Source organism: Canis lupus, chromosome 34 (genome assembly GCF_048164855.1).
Source record: "Canis lupus baileyi chromosome 34, mCanLup2.hap1, whole genome shotgun sequence".
Classification (NCBI taxonomy): domain Eukaryota; kingdom Metazoa; phylum Chordata; class Mammalia; order Carnivora; family Canidae; genus Canis; species Canis lupus.
Genome location: NC_132871.1, coordinates 14,993,678 through 15,016,936, shown reverse-complemented (window position 1 = coordinate 15,016,936; position 23,259 = coordinate 14,993,678). Strand labels below are relative to the sequence as shown.

The window sequence follows — 23,259 nt, the reverse complement described above, 5'->3', positions numbered from 1 at the left end:
GGCTAGGAAGGTTATTGACTCTCACTGTAATGTCCTCTCACTCAATGCCATCCTCACAGCAGCCTCAGTTGCTGCTCTATGCAACTCTGCTTAAATGTGATCACACAGTCACCCTCGTTGTGTGGTGTGTGGTCCTCTCCTTGGGCTTGTGGCATGTGTGAAGTCCACTACACTGAGTCGTGCTCCAGGGTGGGGTGGGGACCCAGCAGAAACCTCCAGCACATTAAGCCATTTTATTTTATTTTATTTTTTAAGATTTTATTTATTTATTCATGAGAGACACAGAGAAAGGGAGAGAGAGGCAGAGACCCAGGTAGAGGGAGAAGCAGGCTCTATGCAGGGAGCCTGAGGTGGAACTTGATAAAGGCAGGCGCTAAACCACTGAGCCACCAGGGATCCCCAACTTTGAGCCATTTTAAAATGGAGTCTTGAGGGCAGCCCCGGTGGCGCAGTGGTTTAGCGCCGCCTGCAGCCCGGAATGTGATCCTGGAGACCCGGGATCGAGTCCCACCTCAGGCTCCCTGCATGGAGCCTGCTTCTCCCTCTGCCTGTGTCTATGCATCTCTCTCTCTCTGTGTCTCTCATGAGTAAATAAATAAAATCTTAAAAAAAAAAAAAAAATGGAGTCTTGAGTTCTGCATCTCCACGGCAGCCAGAAAACTTGCTTAGAAAGAGACTGGAGATGCTAATAAGCAAACCAAATGCTTCAAAGCAGTATCATCAGTCCTCTCCAGCCTGCTTTTCCTGCTCCTATAGAGAGAGGCCAGTCACCACCTTTCTATTTCAGTCACACTATGGTTCTGTGGGAACTGTCATTTTCCTTTACTGCGGTTTCCAAGGCCCTAAAATAACCTTCTCATTAGCTTCACTCAAGTTCATTGTTAACATAAATAGGCCAAAATAGGCAGCCTTGTACAGAGCACTCTAAGTGAACATTATCAGCACTGCTCATCTATTTATGTCCTAAACAAATATTCAAGAGAGCATGAAAAAAATCCTTGGTTTTTCGTATCAGGAAATATACTGTAGATAATTTTTAACTTCCTGGAAACGAATTAAGATGACTGATAACTTTTAATTCTGTTTAGGCTTGACGTTCTCTGTCACATCCAGGTGGCCACTAGCAGAAGCTTGAGTAATGTGGAAAATATGTCTGTGCAGCTGCTGGCAAAGAAGCAAAATTATACTTCCTCAGAAACAGTGTGACAGAGTTCCTACAAAGGAATGTGATGTTGGCTGATTTGTAAGCAGAATTGCCACTGGTATGCACCCTCAAATCCAACCCCAACACTCCCTGGCCATATCCCTCTCTGGAACTGCATGGCTGGAGCTCATAAAAATAGAATGGTTCCATTGTGGGTCAGGTGCTCTTCTTTCCTGTCTACCCTCCAGGACACATTCATGCTTAGGATAAAGAAGGAGAATAAGCTCTAATGAATAGCAACAATGTCAGAGGATAAAGTAAGTCATCAATGGTGACAGAGGATAAGAAAGACAGAAGCGCTCTCTTCACTGCCTAAGAGCTGTCTTACTAGTTTAGTGTCTATAGCTACCTTTGCTTCAAGCCTTAGCTACAACTGTAGACAAAGTCACTAGAATAACAGTTAACTGCCAGTGAGATTAATGATTTTTTAAAAAAAATGTTATTTATTTATTTGAGAGATACAGAGATAACAACAAAGATAGAGAAAGAACATGAGCGGAAAGGAGAGGGAGAAGCAGGCTCCCAGTGGAGCAGGAAGCCTGACATGGGGCTCGATCCCAGGACCCTGAGATCACAACACAGACGCTTAACCAACTGAGCCACCCAGGTGCCCCTGAGATTAGCAATTTTCACTCTGCTTGGTTTGTACAGAGGAATTCAAACATCTTTCCCTAGGGAGTTTCAGAACATAGGATCAATCTGCAAACAAAATTGTATCTCAAGGGTTGGCAAACTTTTCTGTTAAGGGCCAGATAGTAAGTAGTCTTTGTGGTCTGCGTATGGTCACTGTTAATCACTACTCAACTGTGTAGATAGAGCTCAAGAGCAGCAATAGACAATATATAAACAAATTGAGTATGTCTGTGTTCCCATGAAACTTTATTTATAAAAACAGACAGTAGGTTGGATTTGGCTCCTAGCCCTTACCCTATCCCTAACCCTCACCAACACCTGCTCTATCTAATAGATACACTGATATTGCTACAAGAATGATTGAGAAATCATGAGGATCAGAACCAAGCTGTTCTGGTAAAACTAACCTAGGGTATTAGAAGTCAGAATAGTAGTTGCTCTTTGTGGGGTCAGAGAGGTTGGGGGGGAAGTACTGTTATTGGGACAGAAAATGAGGAAGTTTCTGGGTTAATGGTAATATTCTGTTTCTTGATGTTGATGTTGGGAAAACTCATTGAGTTTTGTGACAATTCATTTAGGAGTTGTGAAAATTTCTATGTGTGTTTGGTACTTCAATAAACTTTTTCTTTTTTTAAAAGAAAAAAGAACCAACTTGTTTTGAGGGAGAAATTAAAAACAAAACAAAACAAAAAACCAAGGTAGAACAGCTTATCTCAAGAGTTTATGTGTTGGTCAAAGTGTATATGGGTTCCTAGCCATATAGTCAGAAGGACACAGACCAAATTTCTTTTAGTTTGCTTTAAAAAAAAGTCATAAAAAACACATAATATAAAATTTTGTATCTTAACCATTTTTTAGCATACAATCCAGTAGCGCTAAGTACATTCACTTTGTTGTGAAACAGATGTCCAGAACTTTTTCAATTTGCAAATCTGAAATTCTCTGTTAAACAACAACTCTGGGTTTCCTCCTCCTCCCAGCCTCTGGTAACCACCATTCTACTTTCTGTTTCTATGAATCTGACTACTTTAGATACCTCGTATAAGTGGAATCATATAGTTTTTGCCTTTTTTTGTGACTGGCTTATTTCCTTTAGCATAATATCCTCAAGGTTCATCCTTGTTGTAGAATGTGACAGGATTTTCTTTCTTTTTAAGGCTGAGTGATACTCCACTGTGTGTATATACTACCTTTTGTTTATCCATTTATCTGTTGATGCACATCTGGGTTGCTTCTGCCTTTTGCCTAATGTGACTAGTGTTGCTATGAAAATGGGTGTGTGAATCCTTAAGACCCTATTTTCTTTTTTAATTTATTTATTCATGAGAGACACAGAAAGAGAGAGGCAGAGACACAGGCAGAGGGAGAAGCAGGTTCCTTGCAGGGAGCCCGATGTGGGACTCAATCCCCAGACCTGGGATCACGTCTAGATGCTCAACTGCTGAGCCACCCAGGCATCCCCAATACCCTGTTTTAAGTTCTTTTGGCTATATATCTAGAGGTGGAATTGCTAGATCGTATGGTCGTTGCATTTAAATTTTCTGAGGAACTTTCATACTGTTTTCCATAGAGGTTGTACCATTTTACAACTTTACCAATTCCACAGTGCCTAAGGGTTCATTTCTCCACATCCTCACCAATGCTTATTATTTTCTGTTTTTGTGATAGTAGCATTAGCTACTATTTTTTAGAAGCCAGCTTTGAAGGTTGACAAAGTCTTACCTCAATTAAACCCTGAATAACAAAAGGGTTCCAAGAAAAGTACCTTGAATCCTTATGAAACTTGATGTTTATCTTAAAAGGCCACAACATTTTGATATTACTTTACCATTTTTGCTCAAAGTATCTGAATTTGTTAAACATTCCTGGCCAGCACAATGCACAATAGCATACTAAAAGATGCATAGTAAGAGGGAAATTTTAAAATTTCCTTGTAGTATCTCCCAGAAAAATAATACTATGATTACCAAAAAAGCCAATAAAGAGTCAATACATAATTTATTTCACTAACTTTGGTTCCACTATACTAGAATAGTGGAATTCTCCCAAATGGAACAAGTGGATTGGCATAGGTAGATGCTAATTACTCTCCAAAGCAATGACACAATTAGGAAGACAACATGTGAACTGAATCAGTGGAAGTCTCCAGAAGTATCAGAAGCTCCAACATGTAGTTACCTACCTTGTTCTTCCAGAAGGACTCGAACAGCTGAGTTTTCCTCTACTTTTTTTCTGGCTGCTGCTTCTTCTTCATCGGACCATTGCATGTGATCCCTATCAAAAAATGAAAAGTTTGTAAAACCTGCTTCATAATTAAGGCAGAACAAGGGTGACGAGGGATACATCTTTCATTCTAAAATAATCAAAGGCAAATGATACAAACTAATTCCATGCTGAATGAATATATTTTGCGTCAGATGTTTCTTCTGATAGTGCTGGTACAACCCTGGAACTCCTACAGTTCTTCTATTAAAATCTGACTGTGCTATAAGTTCCAACCACCTTTTGCAAACGGATGCTGAAGTAATGTCCCAGGAACACTATAGTGCATGATTATTTGGATGGTAGTATGGTTTATTCTATTTTACTCTAAGGCTAAATTTATTTGCCTTTTTGTTCATTTATGAATATGGAATTTTTAAATAGTTTTTAATCTCCTTTTACAATACTTATATTCTAATACTTTGTTGTCAAATAGATATGTTTTAAAATATTTCATACTGGGCAGCTCTGGTGGCTTAGGGGTTTAGCACCACCTTCAGCCCGGGGCATGATCCTGGAGAACCAGAATTGAGTCCCACATCAGGCTCCCTGCACGGAGCCTGCTTCTCCCTCTGCCTGTGTCTCTGCCTCTGTCTCTCTCTCTCTCTGTGTGTGTCTCTAATAAATAAATATAATCTTTAAAAATAAATAAATAAATAAATAAAATATTTCATACCCTCAGTCCTTTAAGTAACTTTAGATTTTCCTATTAATTGCCTTAATTTCTGTAAATGGGTTCTTTTTTTAAAATATATTTTATAGAAAAAAATAAAAAATAAATATATTTTATTTAAATTTATTTTCCAACATACAGTATAACAACACCCAGTGCTCATCTCATCATGTAATGGATTCTTAACATTTAAATGATAGAATAGTTGATATAGTATTTAAGAAGGTCAACTTTCCAAGATCTGACACCTTCTGTAAGTATTTTCAGTTTCAGAATTTATATTTCCTATGTGAGAAGATATTATTTTCTGCTGCTAAAATGTCTTCACAGAATAGAAGCAACATCTTTATACAAACTAAATGGGGCTTTGAAGGTTTGCTTTTACAAAATTTGTATTTCCTTTTTTGCAATAGGTCAGACTATAAATGAATGATGTAATTTCCTGGAATAGACCAATTTTCTTTCTCTTTTTTCTTTTTAAAAATATTTTATTTATTTATTCATGAGAGACACACACAAACACACGCAGAGGCAGAGACACAGGCAGAGGGAGAACCAGGCTCCATGCAGTGAGCCTGATGTGGAACTTGATCCCGGGACTCCAGGATCATGTCCTAGACTGAAGACAGGAGCTAAACTGCTGAGCCACCTAGGCATCCCTAGACCAATTTTCTAAACAACAAAGCCACATTTCCAAAACTCAAGTTCCATGTAGCCTATTGATAACTGTAAGAAAAATTTCTAACATCATTCTTAACAGCTTTCTCCCTGATGAAAAAAGGATGAAATATCAAATTCTTGACATGCACCATAATGGTGGCTGGTAAACATTAACTGAGCATTTAGTATGATCATAATTATCATAATGATAATTACTATCATTTGTGTGTTACTAGGCTTTGTGCCAATCATATTACATACATATATGTCTTATTTAGTCCTTTCAAAAACCCTATGAAGGGGTTAAAGTCATGCTCCACTTATGTAAGAGGAAACAGAAATTTAGTAACTTACTTAAGGTTGCATAGCCATTAAATGACAGAATCAGAATTCAAACTCAGGTTTATCTTACTTCAAAGTTCATCCTCTTGACCAGTAGTATATTACTGTCAACGAAGACAGTGGGGGATACTGAGAGATTTGAAACTGAATACTTGGCCATAATGGGATATATATTGTCCTGATGCAGGCAGATTAACTGAAGTAAATGATAATACAATGTAGCCTACTTGGTTAATGTCAAATGTATGCAAATATAGACAATTAAATGCTAGCTGGGCAAACAGGAAGGCTTGAGAGGGAGGGGAGTTTGGGTTTAGGTGAGGCAGAAAGGAGGTGAGGCAATTTATACATGTCATTAAGAGGCTGGGAATATGGACAGCATATACAGGAAACAACAAAATATTCATTTTGGTTGTTGTTTTTTTTTTGGGTAACTGCAGATGAAGTTGACAAGTGGGTAACAGTCAGATTTCAAATGACCTTAGGTGTGAATAGTTTAGTAATATGTAAGATAAAATGAAGTGGTGGAAGGACTGGTGTAAGAGAAACTAATGAGAAATCTGTTGCAGTGGTCTAGGAGTAATGAGTCCCAGGACTAAAATGGTGGTGACAGCAAACAGAAAGGCTGAGCAGAAGGGAAGACACTGTGACAAAAACTGTAGCTGTGACTTAGAGGTTAACTAGCTGCTGGGAGATGAAGAATAGATTAAAAAACGATTCTAAGGTTTTAAAACTGAGTATCAAGGAAAGTGGAGGTGGGGGTGGATAACCAAGACAGAATAAGGAGTTGCTTTGGGTGGAATGATGATAAGCTTGGTACTATTTTGAGTCATGTTTATGTAATCAGATATGAGAGGGTATGTTCCAGTGACCTGACTATAAATATACCACTGAAAGGTGAGAAACTGCCTTCCTTTAAGAAAGATCAAAATTGGTATACTGAAATTCTCAGGAAAAGTCAATGATAATGTTAAAAAAAAAAAAAAAAAAAAAAAAAGGCAGAGTTCCAAACTCTAACTACCATTATTTAAAATTGAATCATTCATAGCCCAAATAACCATTAAGCAGTTTTGTCCACTTGCTTTAATGAATGAAATTAGAATAGATTTCTAGGAGTACCTGGTGGCTTAGCTGGTTCAGTGACTGCCTTCAGCTTAGGTCATGATCTTAGTTAGGGTCCTGAAATTGAGCCTCCCAGTTGGACTTCCTGCTCAGTGAGGAGTCTGCCTCTCCTTTGGCACCCCCCCCCTCCCTACGGCTCATGTTCTCTCTCTCTTAAATAAATAAAAAATATATATATTTTAAATTGTATTTATTAATTTGACAGAGAATGAGCACAAGCAAGGAGAGTGGCAGGTTGAGGGAGAGGGAAAAGCAGGCTTCTCACTGAGCAGGGAGCCCAATGTGGGACTCAATCCTAGGATCCCAGGATCATGACCTGAGCAGAAGACAGATGCTTAACCAATTGAGCTGCTTAGGCACCCTCAAATAAACAAAAATCTTTTAAAAAGCCCAGATTTTGTTTTGACTTATTTTAATATATGTGAGCAATCACATAACTTGGAGCTGGCAATTATATTTTATATTCTGTATATGTAAATACATATAGAGTATTATTAAATGATAGTTATAATATTAAAGGCAACGAGTAATTTATTGAAAAACAGGATTACTAAGGCTGGGTACAAGTTTCTCATCTATAAATTTCTATAGCATATAAGAAAGAAAATAGAACAATCCATTTCTCTGTAAAAAAAAAATCAAGCTCTGAGACAATAAGAGTATATATGGTCTTTAGCTTTGAGCATTTATTTTAAACTGTTAATTTAACTTGCTTCTTCCTGAGTATTTAATAGATTTAGTTATTTCTTAAATTGCTCTAACTTCCCTACACTGTTCTTTATGTTGCTTCATTTTCTTAACTACTAAGTGAAGGGGAATATTATACCCTAAGCCCCTGCAGAACAGATTTTCCACTGTATAGTTATGGAATCCCCACAGAAATCTATAAAACATTCCTACTGTATTTATGGGGACTTCCTTCAGACCTGCTGCTTTATGGCATTTTTTATATTAAAAGAGTCTGAATCACATATACAAAACTCGACAGCAATAAGAATCATTTGGGTTTATTTTTTTTTTTCATTTGGGTTTATAAGTAATAAATACCATTTCAATAGAATTTAAGTATAGAGACAAATAACTAACAAACTGAAGTAATCAGGTATTTAACAACCACTACCATTACCACCGAAGGAAAAAAATGGTTCATACAGTTTGACCTATGAGCTGTGCTTCTGGGAATTGATTGCAATGAAGTAACTCAAAAGAATAGAGAAGTTCTGTATAGAGAAGTACCTGTAAAATTGTGTTTGCCAGAAGACCAAATATAATAGCAAAAAAATGGAAACAATCTCAGTGATAGGGTAATGAAAAAATTATGGTAACTTAAAGGAGTATTATGCAGATATTTAAAATGATAAATATGACGTTTATGTGGCAACATGGAAAATGTGTATGAAACAACATGAGGTTAAAACAGCAGATCCTAAAATTATATACGTATCCTAACTAAATTATATACATAACCACAACTAAATAAAATTATAGAGACATTGGGTGAAACAAAAACAAGTATGTTAGAATAGTGGAACTAAGAGATAATGGTCTTAAAATTTCCTTAATGTTGTAAAGCTGCTTCAAACAGAGGTAATTCTTTTTAGGGGTAGGGAGAGAGGGGCAGAGGGAGAGGGAGAGAGAATCTTTTTTTTTTTTTTTTAAGATTTTATTTATTTATTCATGAGAGACACACAGAGAGAGGCAGAGACACAGGCAGAGGGAGAAACAGGCCCCATGCAGGGAGCCTGATGTGGGACTTGAACCCAGGACTCCAGGATCATGCTCTGGGCCAGAAGCAGGCGCTAAACCACTGAGCCACCCAGGGATCCCAGGGAGAGAGAATCTTAAGCAGACTCTGTGCTCAGCATGGAGCCCGATGTGGGTATTGACGTCACAACTCTGAGATGATGGCTTGAGCCAAAATCAAGTTGGTCACGTAACTGACCCACCCAGGCATCCCTCAACTAGAGGTAACTAAAAAAAAAAAAAAAAAAAATATATATATATATATATATATATATATACTTACAAAAAAACTATACTATATGTTTAAGACATATATATACAACAATGGTTATTAAAACCTTATATCATCCTTCTTAAGGGAAAATCCAGCAATTCTTACAATAAAAAAGAAGATACATTTTCTTAAAAAAGAAAATTGGGCAAAAAGTACAAAATATACTTTAATATTTTTCCTGAAAACTTCAATTTGAGAAAAAAGAAATATCAAAAATAAAAGATAGGATTTTGAGTAAGAAGTTTTTACAACATGGCTGGTAGAATTTGTCTTATAATCTTGTAGTAGTCGTAAGTCTTATGACCAGAGTTTGTGAATGTGCATATGTATTTTCTATTCCTTCTATATGTAAAGTATAACTGAATGAGGATTCATTGCTAAGTTGATTGTAGCAACAGTCTAAATAATTGTACATATGATTTGGTTTGGAACAGTTAAAACACACATACACAGACTCCAATTGTTTAGCTTGGGTACTAACATTTTTAAGGATCTTACCTACTGAAAATTCTGCTGAATGTGATGCCACACTACTATAATTTTTAATAATCACAAATAAACTAAACTAAAGCACTCAGTGCAAGCTATGTGGATAGAATGTTTTTCTGTCTTTGTCATTTACTGTGTATATAAAAGTCTCATTATAAAACAAAATTTAAAGACAAACTTAACAAATTTTAAGTAGCTACTGAATTAGAAATAAAATATGCTTTGGTGGGGGGTGGCACCTGGGTGGCTCAGTTGGTTAAACATCTGCCTTCAGCTCAGGTCATGATCCTGGAGTTCTGGGATCAGGCCCCACATCCTGCTCCCTGCTCAGTGAGGGGGTTGCTTCTCCCTCTCCCTCTGCTTGCCACTCACCCTGCTTGTGCTCTCTATCTCTGTCAAATAAACAAAATCTTTAAAAAATTAAAATTAAAAAAATTAAAATATTTGTGGGGTGCCTGAGTGGCATAGTCTGTTGGGTGTCCAACTCTTGGTTTTGGCTCAGGTTGTGCTCTCAGGGTCATAGGATTGAGCCCTGTGTCAGGCTCTGTGCTCAACATGGAGTGTGCTTGGGACTCTCTCTTCCTCTCCTTCTGCCCCTCATGCATATTCTTTCTCTCTTTCTAAAAAATAAATAAATCTTTGGGCAGCCTGGTGGTTCAGCGGTTTAGCGCCGCCTTCAGCCCAGGGCCTGATCCTGGGGACCCGGGATCAAGTCCCTCGTCGGGTTCCCTGCATGGAGCCTGTTTCTCCCTCTGCCTGTGTCTCTGCCTCTCTTTATCTGTGTGTCTCTCATGAGTAAATAAATAAAAATCTTTAAAATAAATAAATAAATAAGTAAACAAATAAAAATAAATCTTTAAAAAAAGATATTAGGTAAAGGGAAAAAATGGAGGTTATTAGTTTCAGGTTAAAATTATTTCAATAATCCTTAATTCCAGAACAAAATCATATTTATTATATAGTTATAATAATAAATTTAGAGAAAAAGTTTTACTTTTCATTTAAATATCCTAATAGATTAATAGTTCTTAATTTTTCAAGCTCTCTTCTTGTATTGTATGTATATACACACATATATACAAACATTTTCCTATACAGCTATAAAATCTTTATAATTATGACTTAGAACTGCTGAATATGACTTGTAATTTTGGCTATGACAGAGGACACCATAATGGGCTAATCCTCCTACCAAAAACAATGAAAAGAACTGGAAAAAATATATGAAAGGAATTGTTTTTAGGCACCGGATTACACTTCAGACTATACACGACTACGATCTTTAAAAAGAGAAACAAAAGGTCAGTCCCCACATTCACCCTGGTTTTCTGTCGGCAACCTGTTTTATACTGTAGTGCAGAGAATGGCTGTCTCACTGAGTGGCACTTTTGCGAACTGAGAATACAGAAATTAGGGTTCTGAGTTGCTGAGGTAATAAGACTCTGCAGTAGAATACTGAAGAAAAGGGGGCTGGACAAAGGGACAGGCTCCTAAAGTCTGCAAGAGAGTTCTCCTACTATTTAATTAGTGCTGGCTATTCACTGTGACAGGACAGAGTCCACAGGTCCTGATGACAGAGAGGATTCTGGGGGTGAACATAGCAAAAAGAGAACTGACTGGACATAGGCAGTACAGTGCTTTGGAGGTATTGGAATTCTGGCTAAGTCAGAGTGGAGAAGCTTCTCTGAACACCTCCATTATTCAGTTAAGATCCCAGAAATGCCATGCCATAGGAATAAACCCACATTTAGTTCAGGACAATATCAAAATAGTCTCACCCTAACAACACCTAAAATTATATCTCATCTTTAAAAAGAGAACTACCCTATGACCCAGCGATTACATTATTAGGTATTTAATTTACCTGAAGGATACAAAAATAGTGATTTGAAGGGGGACATGCACCCCAATGTTTATAGCAGCAACATCTATAATAGCCAAACTATGGAAAGAGCCCAAGAGCTCACATGTTGATCAACAGATGAATAGATAAAGAAAATGTGGTGTGTGAATACATACATATATACATACACACATATATATACATATATTCATATATATGAATATTACTCAGCCATCATAAAGAATTAAATCTTGCCATTTGCAATAATATGGATAGAACTAGATAGTATTATATTAAGTAAAATCAGTCATGACCGTATGATTTCACTCATGTAGAATTTAAGGAACAAAATGAAAATAGGTGAAGGGAAAAAAAATAAAATAAGATGAAAAGAGAGGGAGGCAAACCATAAGAAACTCTTAGTATATGGTGATCCCTGGGTGGCTCAGCGGTTTAACGCCTGCCTTTGGCCCAGGGTGTGATCCTGGAGTCCTGGGATTGAGTTTCATGTCAGGCTTCTGCATGGAGCCTGCTTCTCCCTCTGCCTGTGTCTTTGCCTCTCTTTCTGTGTCTCTCATGACTAAATAAATAAAATGTAAAAAAAAAAAGAAAAGAAACTCTTAATATATGAAAACAAACTGAAAGTGGCTTGAGGGTGGAGGGCTGCAGGAGAGGTAACTGGGTGATGAACATTAAGGAGGCCACTTGCTGTAATGTGCATTGGGTTTTGTATGCAACAGATGAATTACTAAATTCTACCCCTGAAATTAATAATACACTATATGTTTCCTAGATTGAATTTAAATAAAAATTTTTAAAAAATTATATCTCACTTGACCAAAAAGATTTGGCAGTAATTCGACCACTTGTCAGAAAAAAATCACCTTTAAAGTAAGAAAACATAATCCAGATTCCATATAAAATATCATCCATAATGTCCACCACACAATCAAAACTATTAGCATGTGAAGAAGTAGAAAATGTGATCCCTAATCAAGAGACAATGTATCCAGTAAGTATAGACTGAGAAAACTCAAATGTTAAAATAAGTACACAAGGACTTTAAAATAGCTTTAAAAAATGTTCAAAGATTTAAAGGAAAAGATGGACAGAATGGATCAACAGATGGGGATACCCCTGCAAAGAAATGGAAATCATTAAAACAAATTCTAAAACTAACCCACATATAATATCTGAAATGAAAAATTCACTGGGTAGGTTTAATAGCTAATGGGCACTATAGAAAGAAAAGGTCAGTGAACTTAAAGGACTTAAAGGTGTAAAAATTATCCAAACTGAAAACAAAGGAAAAAAATGTAAAGAAAAAAAAAAGGACAAGTCTTCATAATCTATGGAATGAAAACAATTGGGTCTAAGAAACACAGAAGCTGAAGTCTCAGTAATTGAAGAGACAGAATGAATAAGAAAAAAACCTGAAGACTGACTAAAAATTTTCTAAATTTGATTTAAAAAAAAAAAAAAAAATCCAGAAAGCAAAGCAAATCCCAGGGATAATGCATACACAGAAAACTGCTAAAAAACAGAGATTTTTAAAAATCTTAAAAAGAGCTATTATAGAGAGGGGAAAAGCAATGCAAACATCAATTGACTTCTCATTAGAAACAACGGAGGCAAGAAGACAAATGAGTGACATCTTTAAAATAATGAAAGAACAAAGTCTATCAATGTAGATTCTATATGCAGTGAAAATATCTTTCAAAATTTAAAAATAAAAACATTTTCAGATAAACAAAAGTTAAGAGAATTTGTTACCAGCAGAATTGGTAATACAAGAAATTTTAAAGTTTTTTAGGCCAAAGAAAAATGGTACTAGATGGAGACTCAAATCCATAGGGTAGAATAAAGAGATCAAAAATGATAAATATCTGGTAACTTATAAAAGACAGCCTTTTAATACTTTTTCTCAATTTCTTAAAAAATTGCTAGCTATACGTAGCAGAAATAATAACAATGAATTATAGAACTTACAACATACATAGAAGTAAACTTTATGACAAAAATCTAACACACATTGAATGGATAAGTAGAATGATATTGTAATCTTCTAACATCTAATATTATGTGGTATAATATTCATTATTTATTTAAAGATTTATTTATTTATTTTTTTAGAGAGAGAGAGCACAGTGGAGAGGAACAGAGGCAGAGGGAGAGAGAGTCCCAAGCAGACTCCATGTGGAGTGGGGAGCTGACACTGAGTTTAATCCTAGGACTCTGAGATCATGACCTGAACTGAAACCAAGAGTTAGACGCTTAACTAACTGTGCCACCCAGGTACCCCTCACAATACTAATTCTAAGTAGCCTGTATCAAGTTGAGGAAGTAACATAATTATAGTAACACTGTAATCTCTAGGAGTATCATTATCAAAATGTTAATGGTGTCACTGTTTCAGGTGGTTCATGAAGTCAAAATTATTTCTATAATAATACTGCTATTTGCCTTTTTTACCGCATTGACATTTGCACTGATAGTATAAAAACAATGGTGGTGCAACAGAGCGCAACTGCCCTAGTATGAAACAAGACAGTGGCACCAAAATGTACTAACAGTCATTGATTCTATACCACCATCCAGTGGGTGGTCAAGAATTCACCATTTTGTTTAAAAAAATCTAATTCACTTAAAGACTGTGCCTGATAAAACAGTAAAAATTATGTTATAAAATAATGACCCTTGAGTATAAATGTTTAATATTCTATGTGACAAAATGGAAGGCATGCATGAAGGACTTCTGCTGCATTCTGAAGTATGATGACTGACTTGTAGAAAAGTACCTGTATGATTGTTTGCATTGTGAATGGAATTATCTGCTTCCCCCCCCAGGGAATGCTATCCTTAATTGAAAGAGCAACTGTAGACAAACTATAGTTATTCAGACTTGGTATCCAGTATATCTTAAAAGTAAGTAAAGTGAGGGGTGCCTGGGTGGCTTGGTCAGGTAAGTGTCCAACTCTTGATTTTGGCTCAGGTCATGATCTCAGAGTCACAGGATAAAGCCCTGCATCAGGTTCTGCCCTGGATGTGGAGCCTGCTTAAGATTCTTTCTCTCTCTCTCACCTTTGCCTTACCCTTTGCTCTCTCTCTCTCTCTTAAAAGAAAGTGAATGATATGAGCCTACACTTTAAGGAAAATAAGTGACAATTTTTGCTGCCAAAAATGAATTGTGTGTTTTAAAGCAAAAATTAGAATTTTGAAAAGTTGTATCTACCACCATGAGTTGATAGCTTCCCAATACTTAGAGATTTTCCTGATGGGAATAGTGGTGATATTACAAAGGTGACTTTTAAATATGTATAATGTATAATGAAATGTGTCAACATTTGAAAGATTTATATTAAACAGGGAATCAAACTTCTCCAAATTATCCATGAATAATATTTTAAAATGATACAGAGGTAAAATATCCAAAGTACAAGATATATCAATGAATTATAATTGACATTTTTTTTCCCAACTACTGCTTTCATGTATTTATTTATTTATTTATTTATTTATTTATTTATTTATTTATTTTTGATATGGTTTTGTATTTGTATATTGCAACTAAGAAACTATCACTGCTGAGATTTAGTGTAATATCAGGAAAAATACCTACAATTATCTTAAAATGCTACTAAAAAATTCCTCTCCTTTCCTAGCATATATCTGTATGTGGCCAAATTTTCTTTATATATTTCAACCTAAACAACATATCACAACAGATGGAATGAAGAAGCAGATATGAGAATCCAGCTTTTTCCACTAAGTAAGACATTAAAAAGACTTGCAAACATTTAAAATAATGCCACTTTTTTGGGGGGAACAAATAGATATTTTTGTTAAAATATGTAACTTATGTGACTGATTATTATTTTACAATGAACTAAATATTTTTAATGTCTCTGTTTTAATTTCTAATATGGAAAAGATCAATAGATATTAAATCAGATGAATAAAAGTACTTTCAGGGTTTTCAAAAATTTGAATGAAAAAGGGTTCTAAGACCAAAATTTGGAACTATTTTTCTAGGATAATATGTAAAAATGATGTAAAATCTTACATCATAGTTAAAAACGTAGTAGAGAAAATAAAAGAACAAATGAGACCAAAAAATTGAAAGATAACTTGATTATATTAATTTACAACACTTATGAGGATTGAATGTTATCTCAATTTCTTTTTCCTTTTTCTTTTCTTTTTTAAAGAGAGCAAGGGAGGGATAGAGGGAGGGGAGGAGAGAGACTTGTAAGCAGGCTGCATGTCCAGCACAGAGCCCCACATAGGGCTCAATCTCATGACCCTGACATCATGACCTGAGCTGAAATCAAGAGTCAGATACTTAACTGGCTGAGCTACCTAGGCCCTTATTCTCTTTTTCTTTTTTGATATTATTTTAATAGATATAAAAAGGCATGTTACTCTTTAATTTGTACCTCTTTTACAGTTGTCTATTTCCCCAAATGTTCAGTGTACTTCCTCCTAGATCAACTTTCCATGTCTACTGTCCATTTATCCATATAGCAAAAGGTTTTAATGTTTTTCTAACAATAACAAATATTCTATATGTTAACTTTGATATAGGGTAGTGAAAAATCAGTTAACTTTTGTGTTTCTCAATTTTCGTATTAGTAAAATAAGAGTTATAATTCTCAAAATGGTATATAATTAAGTACTTTGAAATTATAATTATCCTCTTTCTTCAAACCTAAAATACAATTATTTTCTGTACCATTAAGAAGGAAAAACCACTCCAATTAGATACATGATAAGATGTATCATGATTTCAGACATGCTAATCAGTGAAACAAATGTGAGCCTCAGATGAATGAAACACAGTTGTTATAGGTATATCAGCTAATAATTTAACTAATTTCGATTAAATCTTTTCTACTATTGACATTCACTTATACTTATGACTCCTTATGACTTATGACTCCTACTTTTCTTTTCAGCTCTCATAAACATTTCCATGGACTATTTTCATTAGTGTATCAGTTTCTTACTTAGGAATGACTTATAAAAGATACACAAAAAGAAACAATGCCTTCTCACTTCTGCATACATTGGAATAGAGATCACAGCAGCTGGAAGAAACCAATACCCACTTCCCTCATTAAACATTTATTGAGAACCTATACCTTTCAGGCACTGAGCTGTGAACTGGAGACATAAAGATGAAGAGATTTTGGCAAAACTCAAAATTGTTAATGAGAAGAGAAGTCGTAATCAGTTATTAAAGAATAAAGAATTTATCAGGTACATAGCAAGATGGGAATGGGTACATAGAAGGCATTCTTTTAAAAATTCAAACAATACTAATGCATATAAAATATAAAGTTTAGTCTCTCATTCTCATGCCCATTTCTGAGATAAATACTTATCGGCATGATGTAAACATTTCCAGGCTTTTCTCTATATGCATATAAAAACAAAGATTTGTATACACATGTAGCACATGTACAAGAGTTCCTTAATAAAAATGAGACATACTATTTTTCTGCAACTTGCTCCTTTTGTTTAATGACATATCCTAGCCATCTCTTGATATCAATATACATGGATCTCTCTTATTTTTATTAACTGGTACATTATTTTCCAATGTATGGATATAACCATATTTTTCATTATTTTATTGAGGTATAAATGACACACAGTAAACTGCACATATTTAAAGTGCACAATCTGATAAGTTCTGACATATGGAAACACTCATGAAACTATCACTACAATCAAGATAATGAATATATCCCATCATACTCAAAAGTTTCCATGTGTGGCTTTATAATTTCTCCTTTCCAGGCTTTCCTTTCTTTCTTTTCTTAAAAAAGATTTTACTTATTTACTTCACAAAGAAAGAGAAAGCATGCATGTGCACAAGCAGGGGGAGCAGTAGGAAGAGGGAGAGGGAGAAGCAGGCTTCCCAATGAGCAGAGAGCCTGACACAACATGGGGCTTGATTCCAGGCCCCTAGGATCATGACCTGAACCAAAGGCAGACACTTAACCAACTGAGCCACCCAGGCATTTCTGGTCCTCCCTTTCCTTCCTTTTTTTCTTTTCTTTTCTTTTTTTTTTTTTTTTTTAAGATTTTATTTATTAACGAGAGACATAGAGAGTGAGGGAGAGAGGCGCAGAGACACAGGCAGAGGGAGAACAGGCTCCATGCAGGGAGCCTGATGTGGGACTCGATCCTGGGTCTCCAGGATCAGGCCCTGGGCTGAAGGCGGTGCTAAACCACCGAGCCACCCAGGCTGCCCCTTTCTTATCACCATTCTCCAACTCCCCTGACATCCACTGGTCAGCATGCTTTCTGTTTCTATATATTAGTTTACATTTTCTACTATAGTACTAAGAGCATAATATATACTCTTTATTTTTAGTTTTACTCAGCATAATTATTGTTTTTTTTTTTAAAGATTGATTGATTGATTGATTTATGATAGAGAGAGGCAGAGACACAGGTAGAGGGAGAAGCAGGCTCCATGCAGGGAGCCTGACGTGGGACTCGATCCTGGGTCTCCAGGATCACACCCTGGGCTGAAGGCAGCACTAAACCGCTGAGCCACCAGGGCTGCCCTATGTTTAATTTTTTAAGAAACTACTAAGCTATTTTCCAAAATGGTTATACCATTTTATATTCCCACCAGTAGTGTACAAAACTTCCAGTTCATCTACATCCTCTCCAACACTCGGTACAGTATTTTGAATTTCAGCTATTATGATGTTTGTAGTAGTAGTTCATTGTGACTTTAATTTGTACTTCCCTAATGACTAATGATGGTTGATCATCTTTTCATGTGCTTATTATCCATGTATCCTCTTTGGCGAAGTGTCTGTTCAAATATTTTGCCTATTTTTGTTGGGTTATTTGTTTATTGAATTTTGAGAACTTTTTATATATTTTCATTATGAATCCTTGTTTACTAAATTTGTGAGCTTTTTATATATTCTCATGAGTCTTATATTAACAATAAAAATGAGCAAATTATTGATACATGCAACAATACAGATAAATCTTAAAATAATCTTAGTGAAAGAGGCCTGACAAAAAAGAGCATACATATTGTGATTCCCTTTCTTTACACAAAATATTAGAAAATGCAACTAATCTATAATGCATGCGATATTCTTTATCCTTCCTTCTTTCTTTCCATTTCTATTTTTCTACAGATAAATTTCCTTGACATCCAACCTCACTTAGAGATCCATTTATCTTTCTCTGTAAACTCCAGTTTGAAGTCTTAGTATTATATATTTTCTCCACTTTCCTATATTTTTTGAAAGATTTTATTTATTTATTTGCGAGAGAGCATGTGCTCGACAGAGAAAGCATGAGTAGAGGGAAAGGCAGAGGGACAAGCAGACTCCCCACTGGGTGGGTGCCCCATGCAGGCCTATCCCAGGACCCTGAGATCATGACCTGAGCTGAAGTCAGATGCTTAACCGACTAAGCCACACGGGCACTCTTCCACTTTCCCATATTCTGAGGTAACAGAGGTGGGAAAGAAAGGGGAGACTCTACTGGGTAGTGGACAGCCTTTATGAAGGTGTGAATCTGCTTTCTCTTTTCTTTCCTTCCTCCTTCCCTCCCTTTCTCTCTTTGAGATTCATTAAGTCCTATATTAATCTAATTCACTTATCTAATTAAGATGTGTCCTATTCCTAAGGAGGTTTCTCTTGGGCTTGGGATAGTGCTCTCAATTCAGTATGGAACCCTGGAAAATAGTGAACCTCAGGATTTCTCTTGCTCTGCTGAGACCTTAAATTCTGTGACCATAGGCAAAGCCATTTATTTTCAAGGGTTCTTTTTCAACCTTTGCCAGGGCTACTAATGAGTATGAGTAATGATCTGTCTGCCGACCTTCTTTTCGTGGTACTACTTCTGAGAGATGAAGGTGAGGTTAGGAGCCACTCTGAGCCACATGAATCTATAGTTTCTTTCCTTGACCACTAATTCTCCATGTTTATGGACTTTTGTGGTTGCTATTGGTATAGTTCTTGCTAGCTTTTATTACTTGTTATTCATTTTGTTGGAGGAGGAACACTTTTTTTCAGATTCATCCCATCTTCTTTATCTGGAGAATTCAGGCTTCTTAGTGAAATGGGCTGGAGTTCCTTTAGAGCAGTAATCATTTCCTCTCTTAAGTCCTCCACAGAACTTAACCTAGTGATGGGTACATGTCAATATACAAAAAAGGGCTGGAGATAAAAGATATCACTTCATGTTCTATAATGGTCAACTCTAAGTATTCTGAATAACAGAGCCTGATTAGCGTTCCTAAAATACTTCTGTCACACCATTCACCTGCTTTCTTTCTTTTTTTTTAAATATTTTATTTATTTATTCATGAGAGACACAGATATATAGAGAGAGGCAGAGACACAGACAAAGGAGAAGCAGGCTCCATGCAGGAAGCCTGATGTGGGACTCAATCCCGGGTCCTCAGGATCATGCCCTGGGCCAAACGCAGGCACCAAACCACTGAGCTACCCAGGGATCCCCTCACCTGCATTCAAAATGCGAAACTTCCCTTTTCAATTGGGCTGGTCCATTTGCTTACTTTGGAATACATTTCATGTATTCTCAAATGCTCATGCTACCTCTTGTCTAGAACAAATAGTCTTCACTATTCAAATCCTCCTCATCCTTCATCCTTTTTTGGGGGGGTGGGGGTGGGAGAGATGAGACAGTTTGAGAAATAAGCTTTGGACAGCTTCCTAATCAGAATGGAGCTTAAGGGTCCACTCTTTGGGAGAAAGGCCATTATGGAGGATAAGGCCACCAAGTAAGGAGGGAACAGCATGGGAGCTGGTACCAGGAGTGCCTGTGCTCAGCAGGTACTGGCAGAGCCTGGAGTGATGAATGGAGCATCCACCTTAAATCCTACCTACTCCATGAAATTTTACTAACTTTTCTTACATCCTCATCTTAGGAATCCTTCCTATTCTGAAGCTCATTCCTGTGGTCCTCACCTCCTTCACTGTATGACCTCACATACTCTATACTACTTATTTATTCATTGATACATCATTCATTGATATATCTCAATTCTCCAAATAATAATAGCAAGAACACTTATTTCAGTGAACACTTACTAAGAGTTCTAAACATTTATTGCCTTTACTACTCACAATACACATGAAGGAACTTGCTCAAGTTCACATAGCTGGGAAGAGGTAGAGTCAGGATTTACATTCAGATTATTTGGATTCTGATGCCTATACTTACCCATTATATTAACTCTCAGTCTAATAGTAAACTTCTAATGGATATGAATTGGATCTTATATTGATTCACTTATACAAACACACATATTGGGTGTGTTTATATAGGGAATATAGCTATGAAACAGATATAAACTAAGAAGACTAATGCATCACACAATCTAATAATGACAATAAAACAGATACATAAGTAATTTAAGTACATGTTAGAAAATGATAATAATATGACAGCTAATTCTTCTGTGTTATTTACTATGTGCACACATTTTACATTGTATATATTAATTTAATCCTTACAATAGCCTTTTGAGGTAGATAGTACTATTATTATTCCATTTTTAAAATGTAGAAACCAAGGCACAGAGTAACTTTCCAAGTTTAGACCACTAGTCAGTCTGTGCTCTCAATATCTAGATGACCTCTCATGACAAATGTTATAATGGAGACAAAGAAAATACTTACCAACTGTATTAAAGAACTATATGAAACAGAGTAAGAGGAACCAAATAATACATATATAAGGAAAATTCAGACCATATAATAAGAAAGATATCTTGATAACTAAACTCTGTTAGAATTCTGTAAACAGTCTAGTATTTAAATGGGTTATATAGGGCAGCTCAGGTTGCTCAGCGGTTTAGCGTCGCCTTCAGCCCAGGGTGTGATCCTGGAGATCTGGGATCGAGTCCCGCGTCAGGCTCCCTGCATGGAGCCTGCTTCTCCCTCTGCCTCTCTCATGAATAAATAAATAAATAAAATCTTTAAAAAAAATGGGTTATATAATAGGAAGTCATGTTGTAGCATATAGGTCCTATCTTGGATCTACAGAGAATGGTTTAGCTCAGTATTTTTAAACTAAAGGTCATGATCCTTTTAGTGAGTCATGAAATCAACTTCATTAATCTAACCAACACTTAAAATGAGAAAGAAACAAATGGAGTAGAATAGAACAAATGGAAACTACTAATGAATGTCTCACATGGTAAAACCACACAAGAAACTTTTGTTCCTGTTTTATATATATATGCATATATGTACATGTACTGGTCCATAACGTAAACTGTACTTCTTACTGTGGATCATACTAAAAAGCTTGAAAACCACTGGCCTAGGTGATTTAGTCACAGAGATATATACATGTGCTTATTGCTTCCTTATAAATTTCAGGGATCTCCTGAAAAATTCCTACACACTTAAACTAGGAATGATATGAAATAAGGAACAAGGGCAGCCCTGGTGGCTCAGTGTTTAACACCTGCCTTTGCCCCAGGGTGTGATCCTGGAGACCCAGGGTCGAGTCCTGCGTTGGGTTCCCTTCACGGAGCCTGTTTCTCCCTCTGCCTCCCTCTCTCTGTGTCTCTTGTGAATAGATAAATAAAATCTTAAAAAAAAAAAAAAATAAGGAACGATTTTTCCAAGTAACTGTAGTTGCTCAATATAGACAGATCTCTGGGCCATGTCTCAAAAGCACTGTGAACATAGTTTCATGTCAGTGCCCCCCCAAATGAAAAATTGTGCTAAGTATAGTTAAAAGTCTTTAAGCAGAATGTAAAATGTTTCCGTCACTGTGGAAAACAGCTTAGCAGTCCCTCAGAAGGTTAACACAGTATTATCATATGATCCTGAAATTCCATTCCAAGGAATGAACTGAAAACAAAGACTTAAAAAAGTACATGTACATGCATGTTCACAGCAGCTCTACTTACAAGAGCCAAAAGGTGGATATAGCCCAAATGTCTGGCAGTGGATGAATGGATAAACCAGTTATGGTATATACATATATACATATATGCCATAACTGGTATATACATATGATGGGATATTATTCAGTCATAAATAGAAATGAAGTACTGACACATGCTACAATATGGATGAACCTCTAAGACATTAAGCTAAGTGAAATAGCCAGACACAAAAGGTCACATATTGTATGATCCCTTTTATATCAAATATCCAGAAGAGGTGAATCCATGGAGCTAGAACACCAACTAGTGATTGCCAGGGGCTGGGGAACTGTAGCATGAAGATAAACTGCTTAATGCATAGGGGACTTTACTTGGGGATTGATGGAAAGATTTTGGAATGAGATATAGGTACTAGTTGCACAAAATCATGAATGTAACTAATGCCACTGAAATGTTCACTTTAAAATAGTTACTTTTATGTTATGTGAAATTCACTAAATTATTTTAATTTTAATTTTTTTTAAAGACTTTATTTATTCATGAGAGACAGAGAGAGAGAGAGAAAGAGAGAGAGAGGCAGAGAGAGGCAGAGACACAGGCAGAAGGAGAAACAGGCTCCATGCAGGGAGCCCAACATGGGACTCAACCCCAGGTCTCCAGGATCACACCCTGGGCTGAAGGCAGCACTAAACCGCTGAGCCACCTGGGCTGCCCAACTAAATTATTTTTTAAAAAGACTAGGGCGATGTAAATACCACTCACACAAATATACAGAATCTGGAGGGTAATTCTTTCTCAGGATATTAGAAACTGAATAAAAACAGGTAACTTTTTTCCTCAAAAAAATATTTTAAAAAGAGGGTCATATATAAATAGTACTAACTACACTAGAAGCTAAATGGAAAAATAAATTGTAGACAATTCTACATCTCTGAGAGAAAATTGACAGGTATAATAGTTTTCTAGAAACACCTTTTATTTATTTATTTATTAAAGATTTTATTTATTTATTCATGAGAGAAAGAGAGAGAGAGAGAGAGACATGGGCAGAGGGAGAAGCAGGTTCCATGCAGGGAGCCTGATGTGGGACTTGATCCCAGGT

The 23,259-nt window shown here is 36.1% G+C and overlaps 1 protein-coding gene across 17 annotated transcripts in view; it reads right to left on the bottom strand.

Annotated features, from left to right (window-relative positions):
* Nucleotides 1–23,259, bottom strand: part of METTL8 (methyltransferase 8, tRNA N3-cytidine) — an 87,665-nt gene that overhangs the window by 22,831 nt on the left and 41,575 nt on the right. For 16 of the 17 annotated variants that reach the window (XM_072810885.1, XM_072810881.1, XM_072810888.1 and 13 more), the window contains one exon: nucleotides 4,020–4,111. In XM_072810885.1, coding sequence (XP_072666986.1) covers nucleotides 4,020–4,111 — 92 coding nt within the window. Of the gene's footprint in view, nucleotides 1–4,019; nucleotides 4,112–10,721; nucleotides 10,815–23,259 lie in introns of those variants that run through there. The other variant, XM_072810890.1, reaches the window with a different exon arrangement.